The sequence below is a fragment of the Myotis yumanensis genome, unplaced genomic scaffold, assembly GCF_028538775.1.
Source record: "Myotis yumanensis isolate MYYU_CA2020_CCGP unplaced genomic scaffold, mMyoYum1.0.hap1 SCAF_15, whole genome shotgun sequence".
NCBI lineage: Eukaryota > Metazoa > Chordata > Mammalia > Chiroptera > Vespertilionidae > Myotis > Myotis yumanensis.
The window spans coordinates 30,810,522-30,832,029 of record NW_027223766.1 but is presented as its reverse complement, the minus strand read 5'-3'; the positions used below and the strand labels follow the sequence as shown (position 1 = coordinate 30,832,029).

At 42.0% G+C, this 21,508-nt stretch overlaps 1 protein-coding gene across 2 annotated transcripts in view; it reads right to left on the bottom strand.

The window, feature by feature from the left end:
* Positions 1–21,508, bottom strand: part of EXT1 (exostosin glycosyltransferase 1) — a 262,787-nt gene that overhangs the window by 1,966 nt on the left and 239,313 nt on the right. For both annotated transcript variants that reach the window (XM_070392073.1, XM_070392072.1), the window contains 6 exons: positions 17,136–17,268; positions 14,560–14,678; positions 13,387–13,482; positions 8,580–8,669; positions 3,404–3,564; positions 1,889–2,060 (listed from right to left, as the gene is read on the bottom strand). In XM_070392073.1, coding sequence (XP_070248174.1) covers positions 1,889–2,060; positions 3,404–3,564; positions 8,580–8,669; positions 13,387–13,482; positions 14,560–14,678; positions 17,136–17,268 — 771 coding nt within the window. The remainder of the gene's footprint in view (positions 1–1,888; positions 2,061–3,403; positions 3,565–8,579; positions 8,670–13,386; positions 13,483–14,559; positions 14,679–17,135; positions 17,269–21,508) is intronic.

Genomic DNA, 21,508 nt, shown 5'->3' with positions numbered 1-21,508 from the left:
CCTAAGGCTAAATTTAGATTTGTCCTCAAAAGATGTGCAAAATTATTAGAAATATTGGTTTGGTAGAATTAGGCAAATCTATGAGAAGGGCATTAAACCAACCCCTAAGAAATCATGTGTCATTAGAATTCCACCCTTAATCAGCATATAACCTCAGGGAAGTTCATAGAACTCGCTGAGCAAACAATATTATAGGAATGTTGTATCCTTAAATGAGATAATATATATGAAAATACCTGGGCACACAGAAAACACTCAATACATCTTGCTTGAATATGAACACTTGGAGTGCGGGAAACGAGTTAAGTCGGCTCGCGTGAATTGCGCGTACTCCGCGGGAGCCGTCTTAACTCGGTTCATATAGATTTGCGGTGGAGTGCGGGAAACGTGTAAACTCGGGCCGATTGTAACTGCGTATTACCAAATATTTGTTTGTTTGCCGTTCACAAAGATACCTACCTGCGTATGCGAACCGTTTCATACCCATTGGGGTAATAGGTATCATAAAAATCCCTGATTTTGCGCGGGAAACCTAAATAATTGCCCGCGCCATCTTATATTTTGGCGGGAAATTCACCCGACACCGTAGTGTGAATAGCCTTTCAGCCTTAAAGATTAAACATTCTTGCAAATCCTCTTGCATGTTCTTTTAGTAGCAAGAGGAAAATAGAATTTTCCACTAGACTTTTTTGCTTACTCAGGACAGCAGCTGTGTCATAACCAGTACCTAGAACAGTACCTGACATAAACCATACATGTTCAGTGACTACTGAATGACTGCATTTTGTAAACTTAGAATCCTATCAATTTGCTGCTCTTACTAAATTTAGTGAGTGAAAAACGATCAATTGTGAGGCCTGGCTAAATTTTCCTTTACAAAAGCTAGATTTGTAAATGATTTTCAATAACTGTTAGAACAAGGTAAATGGAACACCTGAAACAATGGAACTGACATAACCATGTTAAAAATATGTTTTTTATGGCTGACTCAAATCCTGTTGGATGATAATCTATGATTTAACTCGAGTAGATCTAAATGGTCTTATTAAGGTTTCTGACTTCTTACTTATGGTACTGAGCTCTGTGCAGGATGAATAAGGGGTAGTTGAGCCAATATATGCAGATCATTCTGACAGGGGACCCTGCCAGGGCAGGGGGCTGGGGGTAGTGGAAGTACAAGCAGCAGAAATAACAGAGCCTGGAATTCAACTTCCAGTTCTGTCGTTCATACACTGGGCAACTTGTAGCAATATACTTCAATTCCTCTGGGTCCTAGTTTCCTTACTTATAAAAAGAGAAAATTAGATTATATTTCCTAGTGAGTATCTTTAGTACTAAACTCTTATGACTCAATGCAATATTTTACTTTTATAAAATCTTTCATATATGTTTTCTCAACTCTGTGAGGCAGATTTCCCCATTTCCATGTTAAAGATCAGCCAACTGAGTTTCAGAAGACAATTGACTTGCCTGCAGCTTATAAATGCTGGTTCTACAAGTGTGAGGCCTGGTCTGCCATCATGATGCTCACCCAACTCAACAACAACCACCAGAAGGCTGTGTTGAGAGTATTATTAGCTATTTGTTAAATAAAGCACTGATGATAAACTTACATAAAGTCTCTATAGGTCTTTAACTCTGGAGAAGGTATATCTTTTTGATGCTACCATGTAGGTCATATACATAATCTTGACATAAAGATACTCTGGACTTTTATGCCTTCCAAATTATCCATGTGCCAACCATAAACTCTCTCAGATACTTTAGATGTGGATTTTCATTTTGTTTTTCTGATGTCCCCTCATTATGCTTCGTAGAAGAATAGTGACTCCTCATTACCTTCAGGTTAACCGCCAGCAAGCAAAACAAGGAAGGAGAGTCCTCTTACCTGTCCCATCATTGTCTCCTTATACTGCTTCTTCTGGGTCACTTTGATTGGAGGCAATTTTGTCACAGCAGACACCAGGAAATTCATAAGAATGTCCTCACAGTTGGCCAGCTGGTCCACCATGTTCTTCAGGCTGGCTGGCAGATAATGGGTGTACAGGTAGTGATAATATCTGTAAAAACCAAAGATATTTCCTGAGGGGCCATCATTATATATGGTGGTCTTCTTTGACAGAAAACATATACCCATTCTTTGGATCCTTACACATATCATAGATGATGATGATAACTATGAATTATGGTACTTACTATACAGGGTGGGGCAAAAGTAAATTTATAATTATTTGTATGAAAAAATAATACAATAATTTATAAATAATACAAGAATAAACTCTGTTTTGTGTACTCCCAACTGTAAATCTACTTTTGCCCCACCCTGTATACCCAATAACATTCTAAAGTACTTTACAACAAATGCCACATCTAATCCTTATAAAGAATCTATGATGTAAGTACTATTATTATCCCTATATACAGATAAAGAGACAAGGTCAAGAGATACATGCAGATATAGCTTGCCCAGCCTAACTTCCTAACTTTATTATCAGGCTGGTTGATAAGAAACAGAATACTTAGATGGCAAGAAAACTTACACGTAATCTATATATTATTATAAGCTGCTTTGCAATTTTTATTGGTTTAATCAGAATTGCATTTAAGATTATCCCATAACTCCAAATCCAACAATATACTATTCTATTTTTGTGGCCTATAAACCATATATTTCAACAGTTAGAGAGCAAAATCATAATTAATCTGGTGGTGAATCATTGTGCAGAACCCATATTAATTTGAATTATTTTCACGCTACTATTTTTTGGAGGAGCAGATTCACTAAGTGGCAGTGCAAGAAGCAAGGGAACAATGAACTATGGGGAACAATGAATTATACCTCCGAGAGGTATAATCTTGAGATGGAGGTTCTGCCAACCTAAATAGTTATACCTTGTGCATTTCAACTCTATCCCTGATATGGCAAAAGCCTCTATTCTTTACTAAAAAGATTAGGTTAAGATTGTTGTGTTTACCTCACTAAGGCAGAAGAGTGGGGATTTCATTCACGTTTGAGTCAGGAACACTAACTAATTTGGCAATCTTACCCCAAATCCGCCCCTTCTCTTTGGGTGTCTCTGCTCTACTTTGCCTTTTTGCTATGTAACGTCTCACCTTAACATATTATAGAACGATTATGTATACTGTGTCTCCCTTGTTAGAATATAAGATAGACATGGAGATGTTACTCTACCATAATTACTGGAAATGCAATAAGCCAAGAGATTTTATTGGTTTCACAGACACATATTGGTCACATCAACAAAACTTAAAGGGGGATGCAACCGAATTTCCGTTAATGTTGTTCAGAAGACTTGACTCAAGTTCCTACTTATACAGCAGTCAGAAACGAATACAAGGAGTATATAAAAATCTAAGTGCGTGAGACATGCAAATTCCTCACTTGTGATAAATAGCAGCTCCAGTCAACACCATGGAGTAGTCATTTGTCCACTTGGACGTGTACCCCCACCGCTCCTTAGAGTTATCCCAGAAGTGGCTACGCGCTGGGTACCCCACAATTCTCTCGGGGAAGCTCTGCCAAACGGTGAAGGCAAAATCCACCTGCAGGCAGAACACAGGCCAAACAAGCAATCAACAAGCGTTAACAATGTCAACAAAACATTACCTTCCCCTGCTAATTCCTAACCCCAAGCCCGCCACTGTTGCAAAACACTGGTTCCATGTACTCATCAGCAAATTAAACTGACTGCTTGACATTTTGCCCCATAATTATGCACATTTTAATGTTTTCTGTTATAGAAACTTCATAGCAGTGCAGAAATGAGAGAAGAAGAAGAAACCCCACATTTACTGATAGAGCCTTTAGAAATCCAGTCTGTTCAAGCTAGAAAACAAGTCATAAAAGCAGTTGCTTCCTCCCTCCCACCTGAAGGCGCACGTGACCCCTGATTCACGTGAGCCATAAATGTGTCTGTTTTATACACGGGAGATTTCCTGTGTACATCCAGAGGATGCATATCCAGCATACATCATAACCAGCACACAGCAAAGCCAAAGGGACTAAAAGGAGAGCATCCTCTTGAGAGCGACAGAAAAGATGTTTCAAACACACCCAAGGTCTAAGGGGAACACAGAGCACACATCATAAAGAAGCAGTCATTCAGGCCTCTCGGGTTCTAGCCAGGGACAGCTAGAAAAAGCAATCTCAGTGAAAAATCACTAAGAATAAGTGAGGACAAGGCCAGGGGAAGCCACAGGATTAATTTAAAGGAAATGCAGCTACATGACTTTCCAGTGCTTATAATAACCCAAAGCAGGGATTTCTGAATACGCTATAAACTAACATTTATAATTAGCAAAGTCTGTTTTCATATGTGTCAGCTCATATCTGACTTTCTTATGATTATTCCATGGATGATACATAAAAAATATAGAAAGTAAAAATAAAAATAGTAACAGCGAACTACCATACAATGCCCCTAACTATGTAATGCTTACAATGGTTACAGGTACTTACATGTTTAACTCACTTAAGCCTAATTCTATGAAAAGGTTATGTTCTATTCTCAATATTGCAGAGAGGAAAGCTGAGGTATATGCAGGCTGAAATTATCTGGTTGAGCTGTAAGTGGCAGAGCCAGGATCTAAGCCCCAGCCACTGGTTTCAGATTTAGTGTGTACTGTTTTCATAGCCTCTCTTTTAGCTCTGTTGCTACGGCATTGAAAGCAATTTCTCTCTTATACAGGCTACACATTCACCCGGCAACCTTTGCTCTATGTCTTCTTGATAAGCAATGAAAATGAAGATTTCATTTACTCCACCAATCGTTCAAGTCTCGGCACAGTGACCTCTCAGAGGTTCAAGAGCAGAGCAAAAAACTCTTCACAACAGCCAAAAGGTGAAAGCAACCCTAGTTCTGTGAACCACTGAATAAATAAACTAAGTACAATACACCCACACATTCAGCTATAGAAAGGAATGAAATACTGATTGAAATGAATGAAATACTGAAACAAACATTAAAGTAAATGTATGTGTTAAGTTAAATACATGCTCGCCATGAACCGTGTAAAACTGTGTACTAACCACTTTTTGGGAAACACTGACCTGGGTGATTGTAGGGTCCCTTTTAACTCTGAATTTTGGGAGGCTTAATTAGAAGCCATCATTTTTTTAAATTGATTTTTTTAAGAGAGAGAGAGAGAGAGAGAGAGAGAGAGATAGGAAGGGAGAGGGTGAGAAAAAGAAAAAAAGAGATACATCATTGTGAGAGTGGAATATCCAATGGCTGCCTCCTGCACGCCCACTATCAGAGACCTAGCCCACAACCCAGGCAGATGCCTTGTTCGGGAATGGAAGGGGAATGGGATGACACTCAACCAACTGAGCCACACCGGCCAGGACACAAGTCATCATTTTTGTAAGCAGCCATAAATTCAAGTTTTTATGAAATTGGGTTTGGTGTCCTAACTCCAGATAAGAAAGCCTTAACAACATAGCCTTCCCCCCAACATTAAGAATGCTCGGTGGGGCATGGGGCATCTCAGAGTTAAAAGACAGCAGGGGAATGGACACTATGTGCCAGAAAATTGAAATCAGGTTGTGATCATCTGCATATCCTCACTGGCATTCAAATGCTAATGGCGCTGACTGATGGGACAGTGTATTATTCAGCCCTTCTCAAAGGATCAGCCTGGCTGTCAGTACTTGAGGGTTTCCCATTGTTCTTGAAAAGGAAACACGCACTGGAAAGTACTAGAGAACCCGATGGGGTGTTTTCATCACATGGATTTCTTGCTATCTCAGAGTCGTTTCAAGCCATTTCAAAGGAACTCAAAAGTAAATTCAGATAAAGCTATGATTCTTGGGATTGTTCTGCTTTCATGCAGATCATTAACACATCAAAGGAGGCAAAGGTCAGCTCATGGCCTTTTCTCTTAAAAACCAACATCTGTTTTCTTTTGAGAATTTGCAGCAACCCCGATAAATGTAAATAACTATAAAGCAACTACATCTAATACCCTTTAAAGGAGCCTGTTTAAAAACTGCTCCTTAATGCCACAGAGAGACATTTAAACAAGCTAAGAATCCTTAGAGAAGAAATAAAATGAACCAATATCTACTCACCTGAAAAAAGAGAAAAGAGAAATCCTGTCATGGACCATTTTAGGCAACACAACCATTCCACTGATCACCCGGCTACCGTAAACCAGACCGCCAGCCTCTTACATGTGCATATTATTTTCAACCCACGTTGACTTCTGATTACTTCACATACAACACATGTTCCTCCCCGTGTGCACCCAGAGGCTGGGACTGCTCTTGTTTGAAAAGAAATTCACCAGCACGCGGCTGCATCACAGCAGCTGAAAGTCATTTCACCTTGGGGTGGGGAAAACAAATCCTAGAGCAGTGGTTCTCAACCTTGGCTGCACATTAGAATCACCTGGGAATCTTTTTAAAATCTTGATTTCTGGGCCTCGTCCTGCGGAAATTCTGTTTCTTTGTTGTGGCCCCACCCCATAACAAAGAAACAGAATTTCCGGAGGACGAGGCCCAGAAATCAGGATTTTAAAAAGATTCCCAGGTGATTCTAATGTGCAGCCAAGGTTGAGAACCACTGTCCTAGAGGGAGACAAAGTGCCTTGTGCCCAGGGAGGAGGAGCGGTGATGCATCCAGACTTCAGGAAATAGGATAAGGGTTTAAGGGTATACTGTCATTGTCCCGACCATACATTCCCCCATGGCCCTGGGATGCTTCTCCTGTTCGCTCTCTGAGATCCACTCTACTCTTCTTGCCACACTCTGTACTCTGATTCAGGAACCCTGTGTGCGGCACAACCTGGTCTTCCTTGCCGGCTGGTGGCTGACTGGGTTAGGTCAGTGGGAGCCATCAGCAGAAAAGTGAAGATGAGACGGAGAGAGAGGTCAGGGTATTTCTTCCCTGTGCCCTCCCAGCTTTGGCACCGGAGTTCAGGCAGTTGCCATGTCCCTCCATGTCCTGTAGGGCAGCCTCTTCTCCCAGTTCCATATCTCAGGGACTCTGGAAACACCATCTCCTTCCCCGGCTCCTTCAATCCCAGGGGTCTGGGCTGCTTCCATTCTTGTTACTCTCCAAGTGCCTCACTATCGCTTGTGGAGCCCTTTAATCCCACCCACCTACCTCTCTAAATCATCCTAAATCCCTCCATTGGAACCACCTGATTTGAATTGTTTGCTGCCAAGATTCTGATGGCTACAGGCAGGAACTGTGTAATCAAAGCACCTGGCATGCAGACCAGAACAAAGAAATCCCTCAACAAACACTTGTTGAATGAATGTACTCCTGGAATGCCAGCTCCCCTCGCAGAAAGCAGCAAGCTGAGTGTCCCACACCCGTATTCCCTAGCTGCCTGTCCCTTTGACCATTAGGCATTGCTTCTCCTCCTACCTCTTTCTCCTGCTGATGTCCACAAGACACAGTTGGCTGTGAGTTCACACCTTCATCCCCTCAGCACGCACCCCTCCAGTCATTCATTCACCGAGTATCTATAGAGCTTCAACTACATAGAAAGCACTTTACGAAGGATATTTTGTCCTGGGGTTACGTAGGCTGACATTGCTTATAACGTTTCTTCTACTCCATTTGATGGAAATTGGAAGTGCCCATGGAATTTCAAGAAAGCAACACTAAGTGGTAGCTTAGGGTAACCCCGAGTCCTGGCCATGTGGGCAACAGGCCACGGGAATCAGCCTGGCGTCCAGGAAAGTACATGCTGGGAGGTGTCCATGTTTACATGGAAAGAAAGATGATTATGAATAAAAAGGAAAAAAGAAAGGGAGGAGGGGAAGGGATAAGTAGCTATGTCTCCACACTTTTTAGCAGCCACCATGAATGATGTATTGCTGACACACTCTAGTTTTCTGTAACTGTTTTGGTTCCCTGCATGGTTTAAAGTAAGGTTTCAGAGATCAATACTCATTTGAGGGGTAAAAATTGCTTTTCTCCCATATCTGTGTTTCCCCTGCTCTCTCCTCCTTACACATTCTCCGTGCGGTCTTATTTTTGGCACACATACCTGACTGTCTGAAATAGCAGGGATTGCCATCTCGGCCCTAAAGTGAAACCGTTTGCTCTTATGTGGGTGAGAGAAAATGAGCACTTGAAACCGGGACAGAAAAGCTGCCTTTAGAACCCAGAGGAGTGTTCCCTAACGGAGGCAACGCACACCCACATAGGCATTACGATAACTGGGGCAGGAGCAGACTGCTTGCTCCGGACAGAGTGGTTGCAAGGTGATGCTACACGGGTGCCTCCCATTGGTGCTTCTCCGCACCTGCCAGCAGCTGTGCTGTTCAAAAACAAAAAATGAGGGCAGGCAGGAGGGGAGAGGTGAGGTACAGCCATGCAAATGAGGTGCCAATTAGCAGAGAAAACAAAGGGGAAGATGCCCCCTCAGGGTGCCAGGGGTGCAAGGTGTGCATAGGAACTGGGTTGATTAAAACCAGCTCTGCAGGAACGTGTGAAACAGGGTTCCAATCTGGCCGAAGCACAGGAGAAAGAAGCGCTGGCACCTCGAAGTTTGGGGCACCTGCCCGAAGAGCCCACTGCTAGCTCCTCGGGTGGGGCACTTACCTCTGTGGTGGAGAGCACGGTGTCCTCATCCAGGCTGAGCACTGCGTCGGTGACGATGTTGTCATAGGGCAGGAAACGGCTGCTCATGACCTGGGAGGACGCAGACAGCAAGCAGAAGAGAAGGAGTTAGGAAAAAGAAAAGTACATTTTAATTCTGTTCTTCAGGACAATTCACCCATCCTCAACCTTCAGAAAGAACATTTTAGCCCTGCTGGTGTGGCTCAGTGGTGGAGCATCGACCTATGAACCAGGAAATCACAGTTCGATGGTTCGATTCCTGGTCAGGGTACATACCTGGGTTGCCACCTCCATCCCCAACGGGGGGCGTGCAGGAGGCAGCCAATCAATGATTCTCATCATTGATACTTCTATCTCGTGCTCCCTCTCCCTTCCTCTTTGAAATCAATGAACTATATATATAAACATAAATATTCTAGCACTATGTCACCCCTCTACGTTGAAGACTCGCATCTCTCATCAGAGCAGACTCATCGCGTCCACAATTGTGGGCACCTACTGTGTACAGAGCCCTTGCTAGTTAAAGAGGGTACAGAGGAGAAGATGAGTTCCTGGTTTTGGAGGAGTTCATAGTCTGCAGAGACCAAGGCAGAGCTGGCCAGTCCTCGCCTGCTATGCAGATGCCAGGAGATCAGAGGATGCGGCCAGCAGCCACTTGGAAGAGCAGATGAAGGAGGGGCATGGAAGCGGCACTCTGGTGGGTAGGCGTTCACCAGGTATAAACAGAAATGAGGCACCGCTGAGAGCACTCAGTGCTCTGTGCAAAGGCACAGAGGAGCGTCCACACTGCGGCCAGGGGAGAGCGCTGGATGGAGCGGTGATTCCAATGTGGGGCTCACACGCTGGAGGCCAGGTCACTGGGGGTGGGGGGGGGGGGTGGAGGGGGTGGGCAGACAAACACCTAAAAGCCCCACACTTTCTTTATTTTAGCACAGATTAGAAAAATACACACATATTAGTTGCTATAGCAATAAAAGGTAGTAGTTGAGGTAATTAAAACATTTTTCATTAATATAAAAAGTAAACTGATTTATAGAAAAATATTAAATAAACGATAGCATATGTGGTCCACTGATTTAAGAAAATCGTGAAGGTAGAATAAAGTCTGGACAAGTCCAGGATAAGGCATGGACTGTGTGTGTGTGGTGGTGGCGGGAGGGTGGGGGGGTCGCTTTGGGACAGGGGGATCAGTTGGAAAATGGAGGCTGGAGAGACTACTCTGTGACAGTCACAGCTTAAACCTCTGTGTTGAATGTATCATAGAATAACCATAAGAATGATCGTATTAGCCCTGGCCGGGTGGCTCAGTCAGTTGGAGCGTCGACCTGTACACCAAAAACAGTTGCGGGTTCAATTCCCCATGAGGGCACATACTTAGTTTGCAGGTTCCATTGCCCGTCAGAGTTCATACAGGAGGCAATTCATCGATATTCTCTCTCTCTCTCTCCTCTCTCTCTCCTTCTCCCTAAAATCAATAAAAATATATCTTCAGATGAGGGTTACAATATTTTTTAAAAAAAGAATGATCACATTATAAGAATCACTGACAAGCTAGAAACATTACAATGTGACAGGTGTGGGGAGCCGGCACGGCCATGGCATACTCAGCCCCAGGGCGCCTTATGTGCCATGCCAGCTCAGCCTGGTTCAGTGACCCTGAGTGGGGGGTGAAAGGATTGAGAAAAGACAGACAAGAGAATGAAAGCTGGGTCTCGGTGGGACGCTGCTCCCTGATGAGGAGAAACGACAGCGCCCACAAGCCGTGTCTTTATTTTATAGCAGATGCCACGAGGCAAAGCAGGGGCGTGATCAAGTTGTTTACAGCAATCTCATGAGTTTCAACCTCACTCAACTACATGCATCTGAACTCTATCACAAGGCACGTGGGGCTACCTGTTTGGACCATAGGTTCAAGCTTACAACCACAGCCGTTGGCTATAATTGTGCTGGGAGGGCCCTGCCCTCCAGCTGGGACTTGCACGTGGCAATGAGAGGACCCTGTCCTTTCATAGGTCCGAGGCTTGAAACTGGCCAAAACACTGTAACTGTGCCCCACAGACAGGGAGTGTTCGACGTTCTTTATGTATATCATCTCATTTCACAGTTATAACCCCATTTTATAGATGAGAAAAGTAAGGCACAGAAAGATTCAGTGTCTTGCCCCCCATGGACCCAGCAGCCTTTCATCCCCAATGATGTGATTCCCTAGATAAAGCTCCTCAGTCACTAGGCTCCACTTTCTCAGGTTTGGAAAAAACCCTCAAAAGGGAATCTGGGGTTCATACGGCAATCTCACATTCACCTCCTTCCTCTGCAAGTTAGAGCAACAGTTCTGACATCCTCTCTGAACTCACACTTGGAAACCCAACAGAAAAGTCACACCTGCCATCAAGTCTCAAGGCACAAAAGACACAGAAAGAAGCTACTGGACACTAGAGACAAAGAGAAACAGCAGATACCTAACCTGGCTGCCAAGAGAATATTCTCCACAAATCTGAGAACCCACTCCCCACCCCAAAGATGCCCAAGCCATATTTATACCAAGAACCAGCTCATCCAGGAGCCTGGGACTGGGTTCACCTGCCTGGGAAGCTACTGGCAGCCTATGACGTTGAAGGATGGGAAGAGCCCACTGGAGCCCATCTCTGGGAGCCCCAGGGATGTATCTGCAGCATGAATGGCTTCAGAGTCTGCTCCTACACATCTGTCAACTGGGTCAAATTTTGTCTCCCCACTCCCCCCACCTTTCTCAGGCTTTCAAAATAAAATAAAATACAAATCAATCAGCAGCCCCCCACACAGTGCTCAGAAACGGCAGCCTGAAGCAGTTCTCCGAATGCTGTTTACATGTCCACTGACGAAGGCAGAAGCTATTAGCTGCCAGCTTAGCGATGCCCTGACCTTTCCCTTGTTAGCCTACAGGGGAGCACCGCAGAGACAAGGCCTATCAATTCAAAGCAGAACTTCACAGCCAAAGCAGCGAACGCTTCAACTTTAAACTGAAGGCTAGGTGTGGAGATTTAAATGGGGAATGGGAAGGGCACATGGCTTCTTCCCCATCATGGGCCAACCACTGGCTTTAAAAGGATCCATTCCCTTTTTCTGAACCTGCTTCATCATCAGAGGTTAAGAGGCCCTAAGTCAACCACTTCCAAACTCTACTGTAGAAACCAGGGGCTCTCTTTCAAATACCTGGCCTCAGCTTCCTTCTAAAAGTTGAATGGATAACCCACATACAAAGTCAATCTCCGGGAAAACGGTGTTCCTCATTAGGTCATTTAAGAAATATTTAGCCACCACATGCCAGCCCAAACCCTTCTGGAATTAACCAACATGGCTCGGAAATGACCAAGACTCGGGAAATTTACTGTCTAGTGGGGAGCATACTAGTAAATGTTTGTAAGTAATTATACAAAGCACAATTGCACACCTACTATGTGCCTCCACACTTCTAGGTCCATTTACATATATAGCTACCCTGTTAGTTTGGTGTTAAGATTCTTTCCATTTACTAAAGGAAGGTTGAGGCACAGACAGTTAAATAACTCGTCTTGGGTCACACAAAATTAAGTCTGATACGAGAGCCCGTGATGACGAGAGCCAATGCTTCACCAATCTCAGTTTCATTTAGTAGCGACTGATTTCTTCACAGTGGATAAGATCTACCAGAAGGCAACCTGCAGAAGCTAGAGAAACAAGAACTCGAGCCTGGCTTCCAATAATGGAAGAAATTTCTAAGAGAAGGCAGCAAGTGAACAGGGGCTTAAACAATGGATGGGGAGTTTGACCACAGACATGAGGAATTGAGAGGGGTGGCCAAGACTTACAGCACATGGGAAAGACAAAAATTAGAGGTAGGAGAGGACACAGATCAAATGTGGTCAGAGGACAGGGTCCCTCGGGGAGAGCAATGAGAGAGAACCGGATTATACATGGCCTCAAATGTTCATTTAAAGCATTAGCAAATAGATTCCCTTAAGGACCATGAGAAGATTAAGAAGGTCATGGACACAGACAACAGTATGGTGACTGCCAGAAGGAATGGGGAGTGGGGGGAGGTAGAAGAAGGTAAAGGAGGGATAAATGGAGATGGAAGGAGACTTGACTTGGTGTGGTAAACACACAATACAATATACAGAGTGTATCCTAGAATTGTACAGCTAAAACTATATACTTTTATTAACCAATGTCACCTCAATAATTTCAATTAAAAGGAAAAAAAAGATCATTCCGTTCTAGGCAAAATGAATTGGAGAATGGAAGCGGGGGGTGGAGAGGGGGGGTAGCTAGGCAGCACTCAAGAGAGTCTCTGATGGAGGCACCAAAACAAAATTCAGGTGAAAATGTCCTTTTTAAGATAAATGTGAGGAAGAAGCACACGAAAGACACAACTAACTCAGATTCATCAGCTAAGCAAACCCCATGCATCACCACAGGCATCAGCAGCCCCATCTTCATCCTCTGCATTTATAGGCAGATTACTATTGCCAGGCCCTGGATCCATTTAATCCTAAGAAGTATATGTTGTTGCTCCTAGATGAGGAAGCGGAGAAAAAAGTATGCACAGGGTCACAAATCTCCTAAGGCGTTAGTAGTGGGGATCCAGGACTCACTAATTCGAAAGCCAATGACTGTGAAAGCTGAGGACGTCCAGAGACAGGTACAGTTTTAGGAAAAGTAGTCCAGGGCCAGCAGCTGGGGGAAGGCATCTAGGGCCAACACCCAGAGCACCCGGGGAGAAATGCAGATTCCGTGGTGGTTCCACACTCAGGCCCCTGTCCAGTCCTACCTTGCTTTCTCCTTCAATGACGATGACAGGCACGGTAGTGGCAGGCCAGCGGTGTTTGGCTGGTAGGGGTTTGTCACAATTCCATAGAACTATGATCTGAAAGGAATAGGGGTTCATTAGATGGCTCGGTGAGGCTGGATTTATACAGGCCTCCAACCCAACGTTTCTTCTGAGAGAGAGAGAGAGAGAGAGGAAATCCAAGCAAGGCAGAATCACAGACATCAAAACAGATTTTTAAAGTGAGTCCATTCCCTCACAACCTTCAGAGCCTCATCACTTCATCAACTAAAGAGAGAGGACAAGAATAGCCTAGAAATATTACTTCCAGAGTTTGGAGAAAGTTGGAGGGGAAAGAAGTAATATCAGGGTTGCCAGATCTTAATAAAGTGATTTCCTAAATTCTGGTATCTTACGAGAGATGAGAGCGATAGGTAATGACACTGATCAAATTAAAAGAAAACGGGACATCGGCTATGAACTTGCACTATACCAGGTAGTGTGGGAGAGAGACAAGAACTCAAGATAGAACTCATGTTTTCGATTTTCCAGAATGGCTGCTGATTTTATGGGACTTTGTTATTTCTAATAAATGTGTGTGGTTCAAAAATGGGTACTTCAAAATTATTTTAATTCTTTCCTAGCTTGTAAACCTTTTTCTATAAGCTATTTACAAATGAGAAAAACCACTGTTAATAACAGCGTATGGGAGAGGAGCTGATTTGCCAAATACGGTTACTACAGATTGAATCTTATGCTCCCAATGTCACCATTAGTCATGGCTACAGTGACAGAAAAGCTGACGCCTCCTGGCACCAACAAGTCTGTTCCTTCTGTGGAAACTTAGTTTTCTGGGTTCTCCCAGTGGCACCTTTGATGTTACTTTATCACCGTGACGTTTAACAACAAAATAATGTGCTTTATATTCTTTTAAAAATGTGTTGTATATATATATTTTTTTATCCCTTAACCCGGTGCAAAGATCTCTTTGCAACCCGACCGCTACCTGTGCCCGATTTCGCTCTTAAGAACCTCTACGTTGATGGAAAGGGCAGAACGAGGCAGGACGAATGAAAGGGGAGGAGCAGGACGTGACGTTACGTGACTCCCAGGGGCAGGTGAGGACTGGGAGGCTCTAGTCCACTAGGCAGGAGCAGGAAGGTTGACCCCACTCACCTGGGCACAGTACTGGGATTTGGCTGCGGCCATGAGCAGTTTCAACACTGGCTGGGACTGAGAGACCAGGGGGGTGACTGCATGGATGACTGCGGTGAATTTGGAGGGGGGCTTTAAACCTGAAACAGAAAGGGGAGAGGCGCCTAATGAAGCGCTGAAAACAAGACATGGAAAATTACTCCTCCTTGCTCTGCCGCCTCGCCCTGGAGCTAATGTTCCCTTCCAGCATATTTTTCCTTTGCCTCTTAGGTCCTGACAGAAGAAAAAACAAGGTGAAAAGCTGCTGGTTTCCTGCTGCCTGAGTCCAGGGACCTCGCTCATTTACAGCTCACTGTCCATTTCCAGGCTCTTCCTTTGACATCTTTTTCTCCCTTGGGGATGCACCTTTGATCTTCCTTCTGCTTTGTAGGCACCCAGGTCTAATCACACACACACTCAACTCAAGAAAGGGCCTACTCTAGTCACATCTTAATATGGGTTTAAGTAAATGTGCTCTCTCTCCCAGGGAATTTGCATGTGTCTTATCCGTAATTATGTAATTAGGGTTTTGTTTTTTGTTTTTTTGCCTGATCAATACCATTTCAAATATTAACTAGCAAGTGGTAAAGGTTAAAAGAACAGCATCCAGAACCTGGCTAAGGTTTGAATGCCACTTCCTGGTGGTAGGATCTTGGCAAAATTACAGAACCCTCTATGCTTCCACAGCTGTGAAATGGGATTGATAATAATATCAAACATAGAGGGGTGTTCTGAGAATTCAGTTCAATGAGTTAATGCATTCAAAGCACTTAGAACAGGACCTAGCGAACAATCAGTGCTCCATCTCTGGTAGCTGCAGTCCTCACCACCACCTCCACCATCATTACTGTGGAATGGAAGCCTCTATACTCCCGAGAATCTCATTCGTGTAGCAGTGGCATACTGAGAGAAAAAGTGTGTGGCCCAGACCTCGGCCAGCTGTGTGCTCTGAGACCTCCAGTGGAAAGGTATCACAGAGATACAAAGCTGCCACCAAAGAGAAAGAAGTGGGATGGTCCCCCTAATGAGTTTTTCCGTAAGAACTCACTAAGAAATCGGAGACCAGTAAAAATGTGTTTTAAAACTTCACTAGTTTATAAAACAATTAAAAAAATAAAAAAACAAAACAAAAAACTTCACTAGTTTAGACCCACTAATTTTGCATTATAGTAGCTTAAATGTCAATAAAAGAGGGCGGGGACGTTCAAGTTAAGCTTTAATATTGATGGGATAAAGGTAAGAATCAGACTTTGTATATTAAAGGATTATACAAATGTTTGTAGAGCAAATTATATCATCCAATTAGTACTTTAATTTCATGTCAGAAAGAAGCTAACTTTCCCACTATCAAGATACACATTCCAGGTTTGCCAAGAAGAATAAATAGGATGGAGGGGTTTGCTTTTTAACAGTGAGGACAAGTCCCCGCTTTTTACTTTTTTCACTAACACTTTAAGGAGCATCATTTACACACTTCTAATGTGCTAACTCCAAATGAAGCTATTAGTGCTCTACAAGAAATATGTAGGAATTTTACCAATACTGCCTTAATCTGAAAATCACTAAATTCTAAACATATTCCTCAGTGTGGACCACTCACTGGTTTTGATATGGTCTCCATACATGTTTGGTTTGGACTTAAGGGTTCTTTGTCACTGGTCGATACATCAGGCCACACATTTGTATAAGTTTCTTCTTATCAGCTAATATGCACAACTCAAAAAAGGAAGGTAGTAGAGAGCATCAGCATTGGGTAAAACTAGGAGTTTTTTACCCTATTACATCAAAAGATGCTTTCCTAAACCAGGTTTCTCAAATTTGAAACTGTGAATGATGGGAAATGCCCAAGATATTACTCACATGAGAGCGACTGGGGCCCCACATACATACTATATCTATGGAAATAACGGTAACAATTTGTAGATGTTTGTCCTTCCTCCCATTTCCTTTTGCCCCATTAATGTTACACTAAAAAGCTGCTTGAGGGCAGAGATTGTATCTCATTGGACTTTTTATTTCTATCACCTAGCACTGCATGAACATAGCACATAAGAGGAGCATAATAAATGGTGAGTGAGGGATAACATTTCTCCCTTGTCGGATATTCTTAAATCTTTCCCCTTTCCCTTTGTTCAATCAGTTTTTCTTTGGTATGAGACAGAGAAGTTGGGATTGTAAAAAAAAAAAATACTGGGGTGAGATCTTCTAGCTCCATTTTATATATGATGAGACTTAAGATTATAGCTAACCCATTGTCATGTTTGAAATGATGCGTAATTTGGGAAACCTATTTCTCAAAAAGAAATGACTCTACTAAATATAAAGTTGTTCAGATAAGAAAGGTGTTTTTTAATTTTTTTTTTTCATTTTGTAATGCTCTGCAGGATTTATCGTTCTTGACCTTGATACACCATTTATGACAGGGCTCGATCAGCAATCTCCAATGCGGGCTGTTAGGGAGACCCAGCTGTGGAATAGAAAAATCAAGGAGCCTTAATTCTGGACAACAGATGGAGTAGGGTGACACCAGGGTAGCTCCCTGGAAGGAACCCACTTACCTAAATTAGCATAGTAGTAAGGAAAATCTCCCAGGTAAGATGAATACTGTGGTAGGACGAACAATCCTCCAGGATGTTTGTTCCATATTAAACTGTTACGTGATATGTGCTTGAATATTCTGTCCTGAATAATCTAGAAAACAAAAACACAGCACCTGGTGAGGATGAGACCCTGACGGTATCTGATGAGGACCGTGCTCAATGCCATCGGAGGGATGAAGACACTCAATGTAGTGACTCTACCCTCCAATTCTCTGAAACATAGAGAGAGACAGAACAATGGGAGAAAGAGAGAGAAAGATGAATTATGGCTGATCAAATTTCCTGACTAAACTGCAGTTTCACCACAAATACTATAGAGTCTTTCTAGAATAAGAAGTCCATGCTCATTTCAAAACATGGTGTGTGGAATGGTGTCCTTGGCAGGGGAGCATCTAACAGTGGGCCTGCGACCACACCAGGAATATTTTTTCCCGTGCACAGAGAGGTCAACACAGACCATATGGAAGACATAGCTAAAAGCATATTGGAGGTGTGACACATTCTAGAAGCTGGGGAGGTTTTGGTCTGTGGCTTTAATTCAGGAGGCAGATTTATTTGCTTGTCCTATTTCGTTTTCCTTTCAAAGTCAATTGTTGAACTTTTGGAGTACTGGTTAGCTGAAGTTTTCCTATATTTCATCTCAAAAAGTCGGGAGCTAACAATTATTTAAAACATCCTACATAATAGGACAAGGGCTGTGGCATATGAAGACTAATAATAGCCAAGCTAGTTCATTAGTTTCTCTGGACTTCGGGACCTTGCAGATCATTAAATTCTACATTTAGAGTCAAGCATTCTCCCATCCTGGATCATTTGTCAGATGAATGTGATTAATCCGCCTTACAGATTTCTTTCTGTGACTTTCAAACTCTTGTAATTATACCAACCACTCATTAAGATATGATTTGGCAAATAATTAACTCGATACAGAATTTCATGTTTTCAGAAATGTTTTATTTTTTCTACTTAAGAACAAAAAGAAGCCTGCCATATGTCTCAAGAGATTTCAAACCGAAATCATCATTTTCCAGCTCCCCATTTAATGCAATGTGATTTTAAGTACAGACCATTTTAAATGAAGTTTTATTATTTGTAAGGTTATTAACACCCTCATTTCATCCCACATGGTGAGTGGATAAGTAATAAAGTGAGCTACATTTATCTTTGCAAACCTTATCATGTTTATATTTCTTAATGAGAAAGAAAAAAGGGAGCAGAGAGGAAATTTAGAAGAACTCAAATATCTTAGTTCAATGACTCCTGCATTTTTTCTTTCCCTCAGATCAAAATTGCTAATTTTATATGGCTGGGTAAAGGTTTTCTAATGTGGTGGTGATTTTAGAAACCTAACTAAAATATTAATATTTACTCTTTGTGGTATAGCAGAGATATGCTAAAATGCTGTTGTCTAGGCACTAATTATGAGAAAATATCATGGTTGTGAGGGTTTTTACATGACAAGCAATCTCAATTTGTAAACCATTTTTTCCAGATTTTTTAAATTACTTGCCCAAATACACTGTCTATTTAGTTTCTTTTAAAAAAAAAAAATATATTTCTTTATTGGTTTCAGAGAGGAAGGGAGGAGAGGTAGAAACATCAATGATGAGAGAGAATCATTGATCGGCTGCCTCCTGCATGCACCCCACTAGAGATTGAGCCCGCAACCCAGGCATGTACCCTTGGCCGGAATCGAACCTGGGACCCTTCAGTCCGCAGGCTGACACTCTATCCACTGAGCCACGCCGGCTAGGGCTATTAAGTTTCTTTTAAAGCTTTTCATTTTTTCCCTTTTTTTTCTTTCCAAATTTATGTACTTTCCAGCATGTGGTCACTTAAACAAGTTTGGATATTAAGACACAGAGCAAATGGAGAATAGATAGCATCATAAATCTGACCTATATAGACATGACATGGAACTCGGAGATCACAAAATGGATCACCACTCACTTCGGCTCTCTGGGTGGTATGCTTCTCATCATCATGGACTTTTTTTTGGTTGAGTATCACAACACTTTTATCTTTTTTAATTCAAGGATATACAATAAGTCATAGTACTTCTGAAATACCAATAAGCATATTATATTCTCTTCAATGGCTCTGGACGGGAAGATATCAGCAAAGGTATGAAAGCAATAGCAAATGTTCAATTTAACCTGGGTCAAGCAATTGGCCACCTTTATGTGTCACTTTGCTCATTTGTAATAAAACAATAAAATATCATACTAATTATAATAACCTCTCAGAATCATTAGGAAAAGCTGCATAAGTGTTAATGCTTAAGACTTGATTTTTTTTTTTTACCATTAATAAAAAAATCTCATTCCTGTGTTCATTTTCTAGGCATAGATTTTTCCATTTTTACACAGCTATAATACTATAGATATTATATATTATAGATGTCTCCTCATATTACTAATGGTATTCATGGTTTACTTTTTCTAAATGACCCACAACAGTGTGATTTTTTTCTATGCAAAGTAATGAACACATTTATGAATTAAAAATTTCCACATTTAGGATTGATTCTTTAAGACTTTGTCAAGGGGTATGAATACTTTTAAGGCAGTTCATATCATTGGCAAATGTCTTTCTGAAAGGTTTCTAACAACTTGCCTTCTCAAAAGTTTGAAAGAATATGGATCTGATATACATAAACACAAACACACACATAGTACAATATTTTTAAAATTACAATCCCAAATGGCACCCCAAAAAGAAGAGTATTTCCTATTAATGTGAATTCAAAGGGAAGAATGACAGGCTCCTTATTTTTCCTTTATCCTGTGCCATAAAAAAAAAGGACTACTGATTACAGGTTACAGTCATTCCGTGTGGTCCTGACTTGGTCTTCTGACCCATGCAATATTACCTAATACCCACAGTGCCACAATATGTCACCTCACTCCAAGCCAAAGCAATCTCCTATTTCCATTATCTCATTGATTTTAAAATTTCATTGTACAATAGCATCAGCAAGGCGATGGTTTAAATGTGCATGGTTAGATAACTGAAGAGAAAATTAGAGAATGAAGACTTCATGAAACTCCACGAAATATGTGCTTTCCAAGCTGCTGTTCGCTGTGTTCACATATTATTATCATCTCATACACTTTTCTTTTGCTCACCCTGGTTCTGACGGGGCTCCTATGGTTCAACCCTCCGTGCCAGGCTTACTATTGTGCAGTATTCTGACATATAATGAAATCCAGGAAGGAACACTGTCTTGACAGTATTTTATGACTGTCCCCAACATTACTTGTCACTCTGCGCAACCACACAAAAACTCAGCTCCAAAAAGACTGAACTCTTATTAAATAGCTCCTTAATTCCAAGATGCAGAATAAGGAAACTTTAGTGACAATGGAAATACAATACTAAGTTGAATCCCAAATAGGACAGAGTGCAGCACAATAGAATGTACTAACAACTTGACCCTGGCATTGGAGAGGAGACTGAGGTGTCTTGTTTTTAATTGTGTCTAATCTAAGCACTACCTATATCTCTAAGGCTCATAGCCTCCAAACCTAAGTAATCCCTATTCTCATGGTCTAGAATACAGCAGGCAAGGAAGGAGTCTGAGTGTAGAACAAACTGAAGCCAGGGATCCTTAAATGTCCGTTGTCTTCGGGTAACTCTGAATTACCCTCAAGCCTTAGGAGCTCCATCAGGGACCAGATAATATAAAATGACATATTATCTACATTCTAAGCTAAGTGGGCATTTTTGATATGCATTACTTAAGTCATTCTTACAAACATATTGACTTTGTTTATTTTTGTATGTGAAAGGCATTTTCTGCCAGTTTCTCTGCTTTTCTGTTTACATTGGGTTCTGGGTTATCTGAGTTTTGAATTAAAAAGGGAAACTGGATGGTATCGCTCATGCAATTCGGTTAAAGGGTCAAGTTGTTACGATCTAATCTCAAGACTATATATAGAGATGTGACAGCTGCTATAAATTAAAATGAAGTATATGGTTTGCAGTGTTTTCAAAACAACTGTGTCGCTAAAGAACTACATGGCTTACAAACAAGGGGAAGAAGGCATTTTCCAGGCACAGAGATGAACACAGCTTGACATAAGTTCCTATTCTGATGAATATCACACATTCAACTGTTATTAGGGGATAATTGAGCCCTGCTAACTTAATAAATAGGCAAGAGACCAGATCTATGCAACCATACTCAAAAGAAATATAATTAATGAGATACCATCTTTCACCTGGCAAATTAGCAAAGTTGTGTGTTTGTGTTTTAATTATGCTCCTTAGGGCTGACAAGCATGCAGTAAGCCAGGGTCTTCCCCAGACAGCTTGTGAGTCTAGATCAG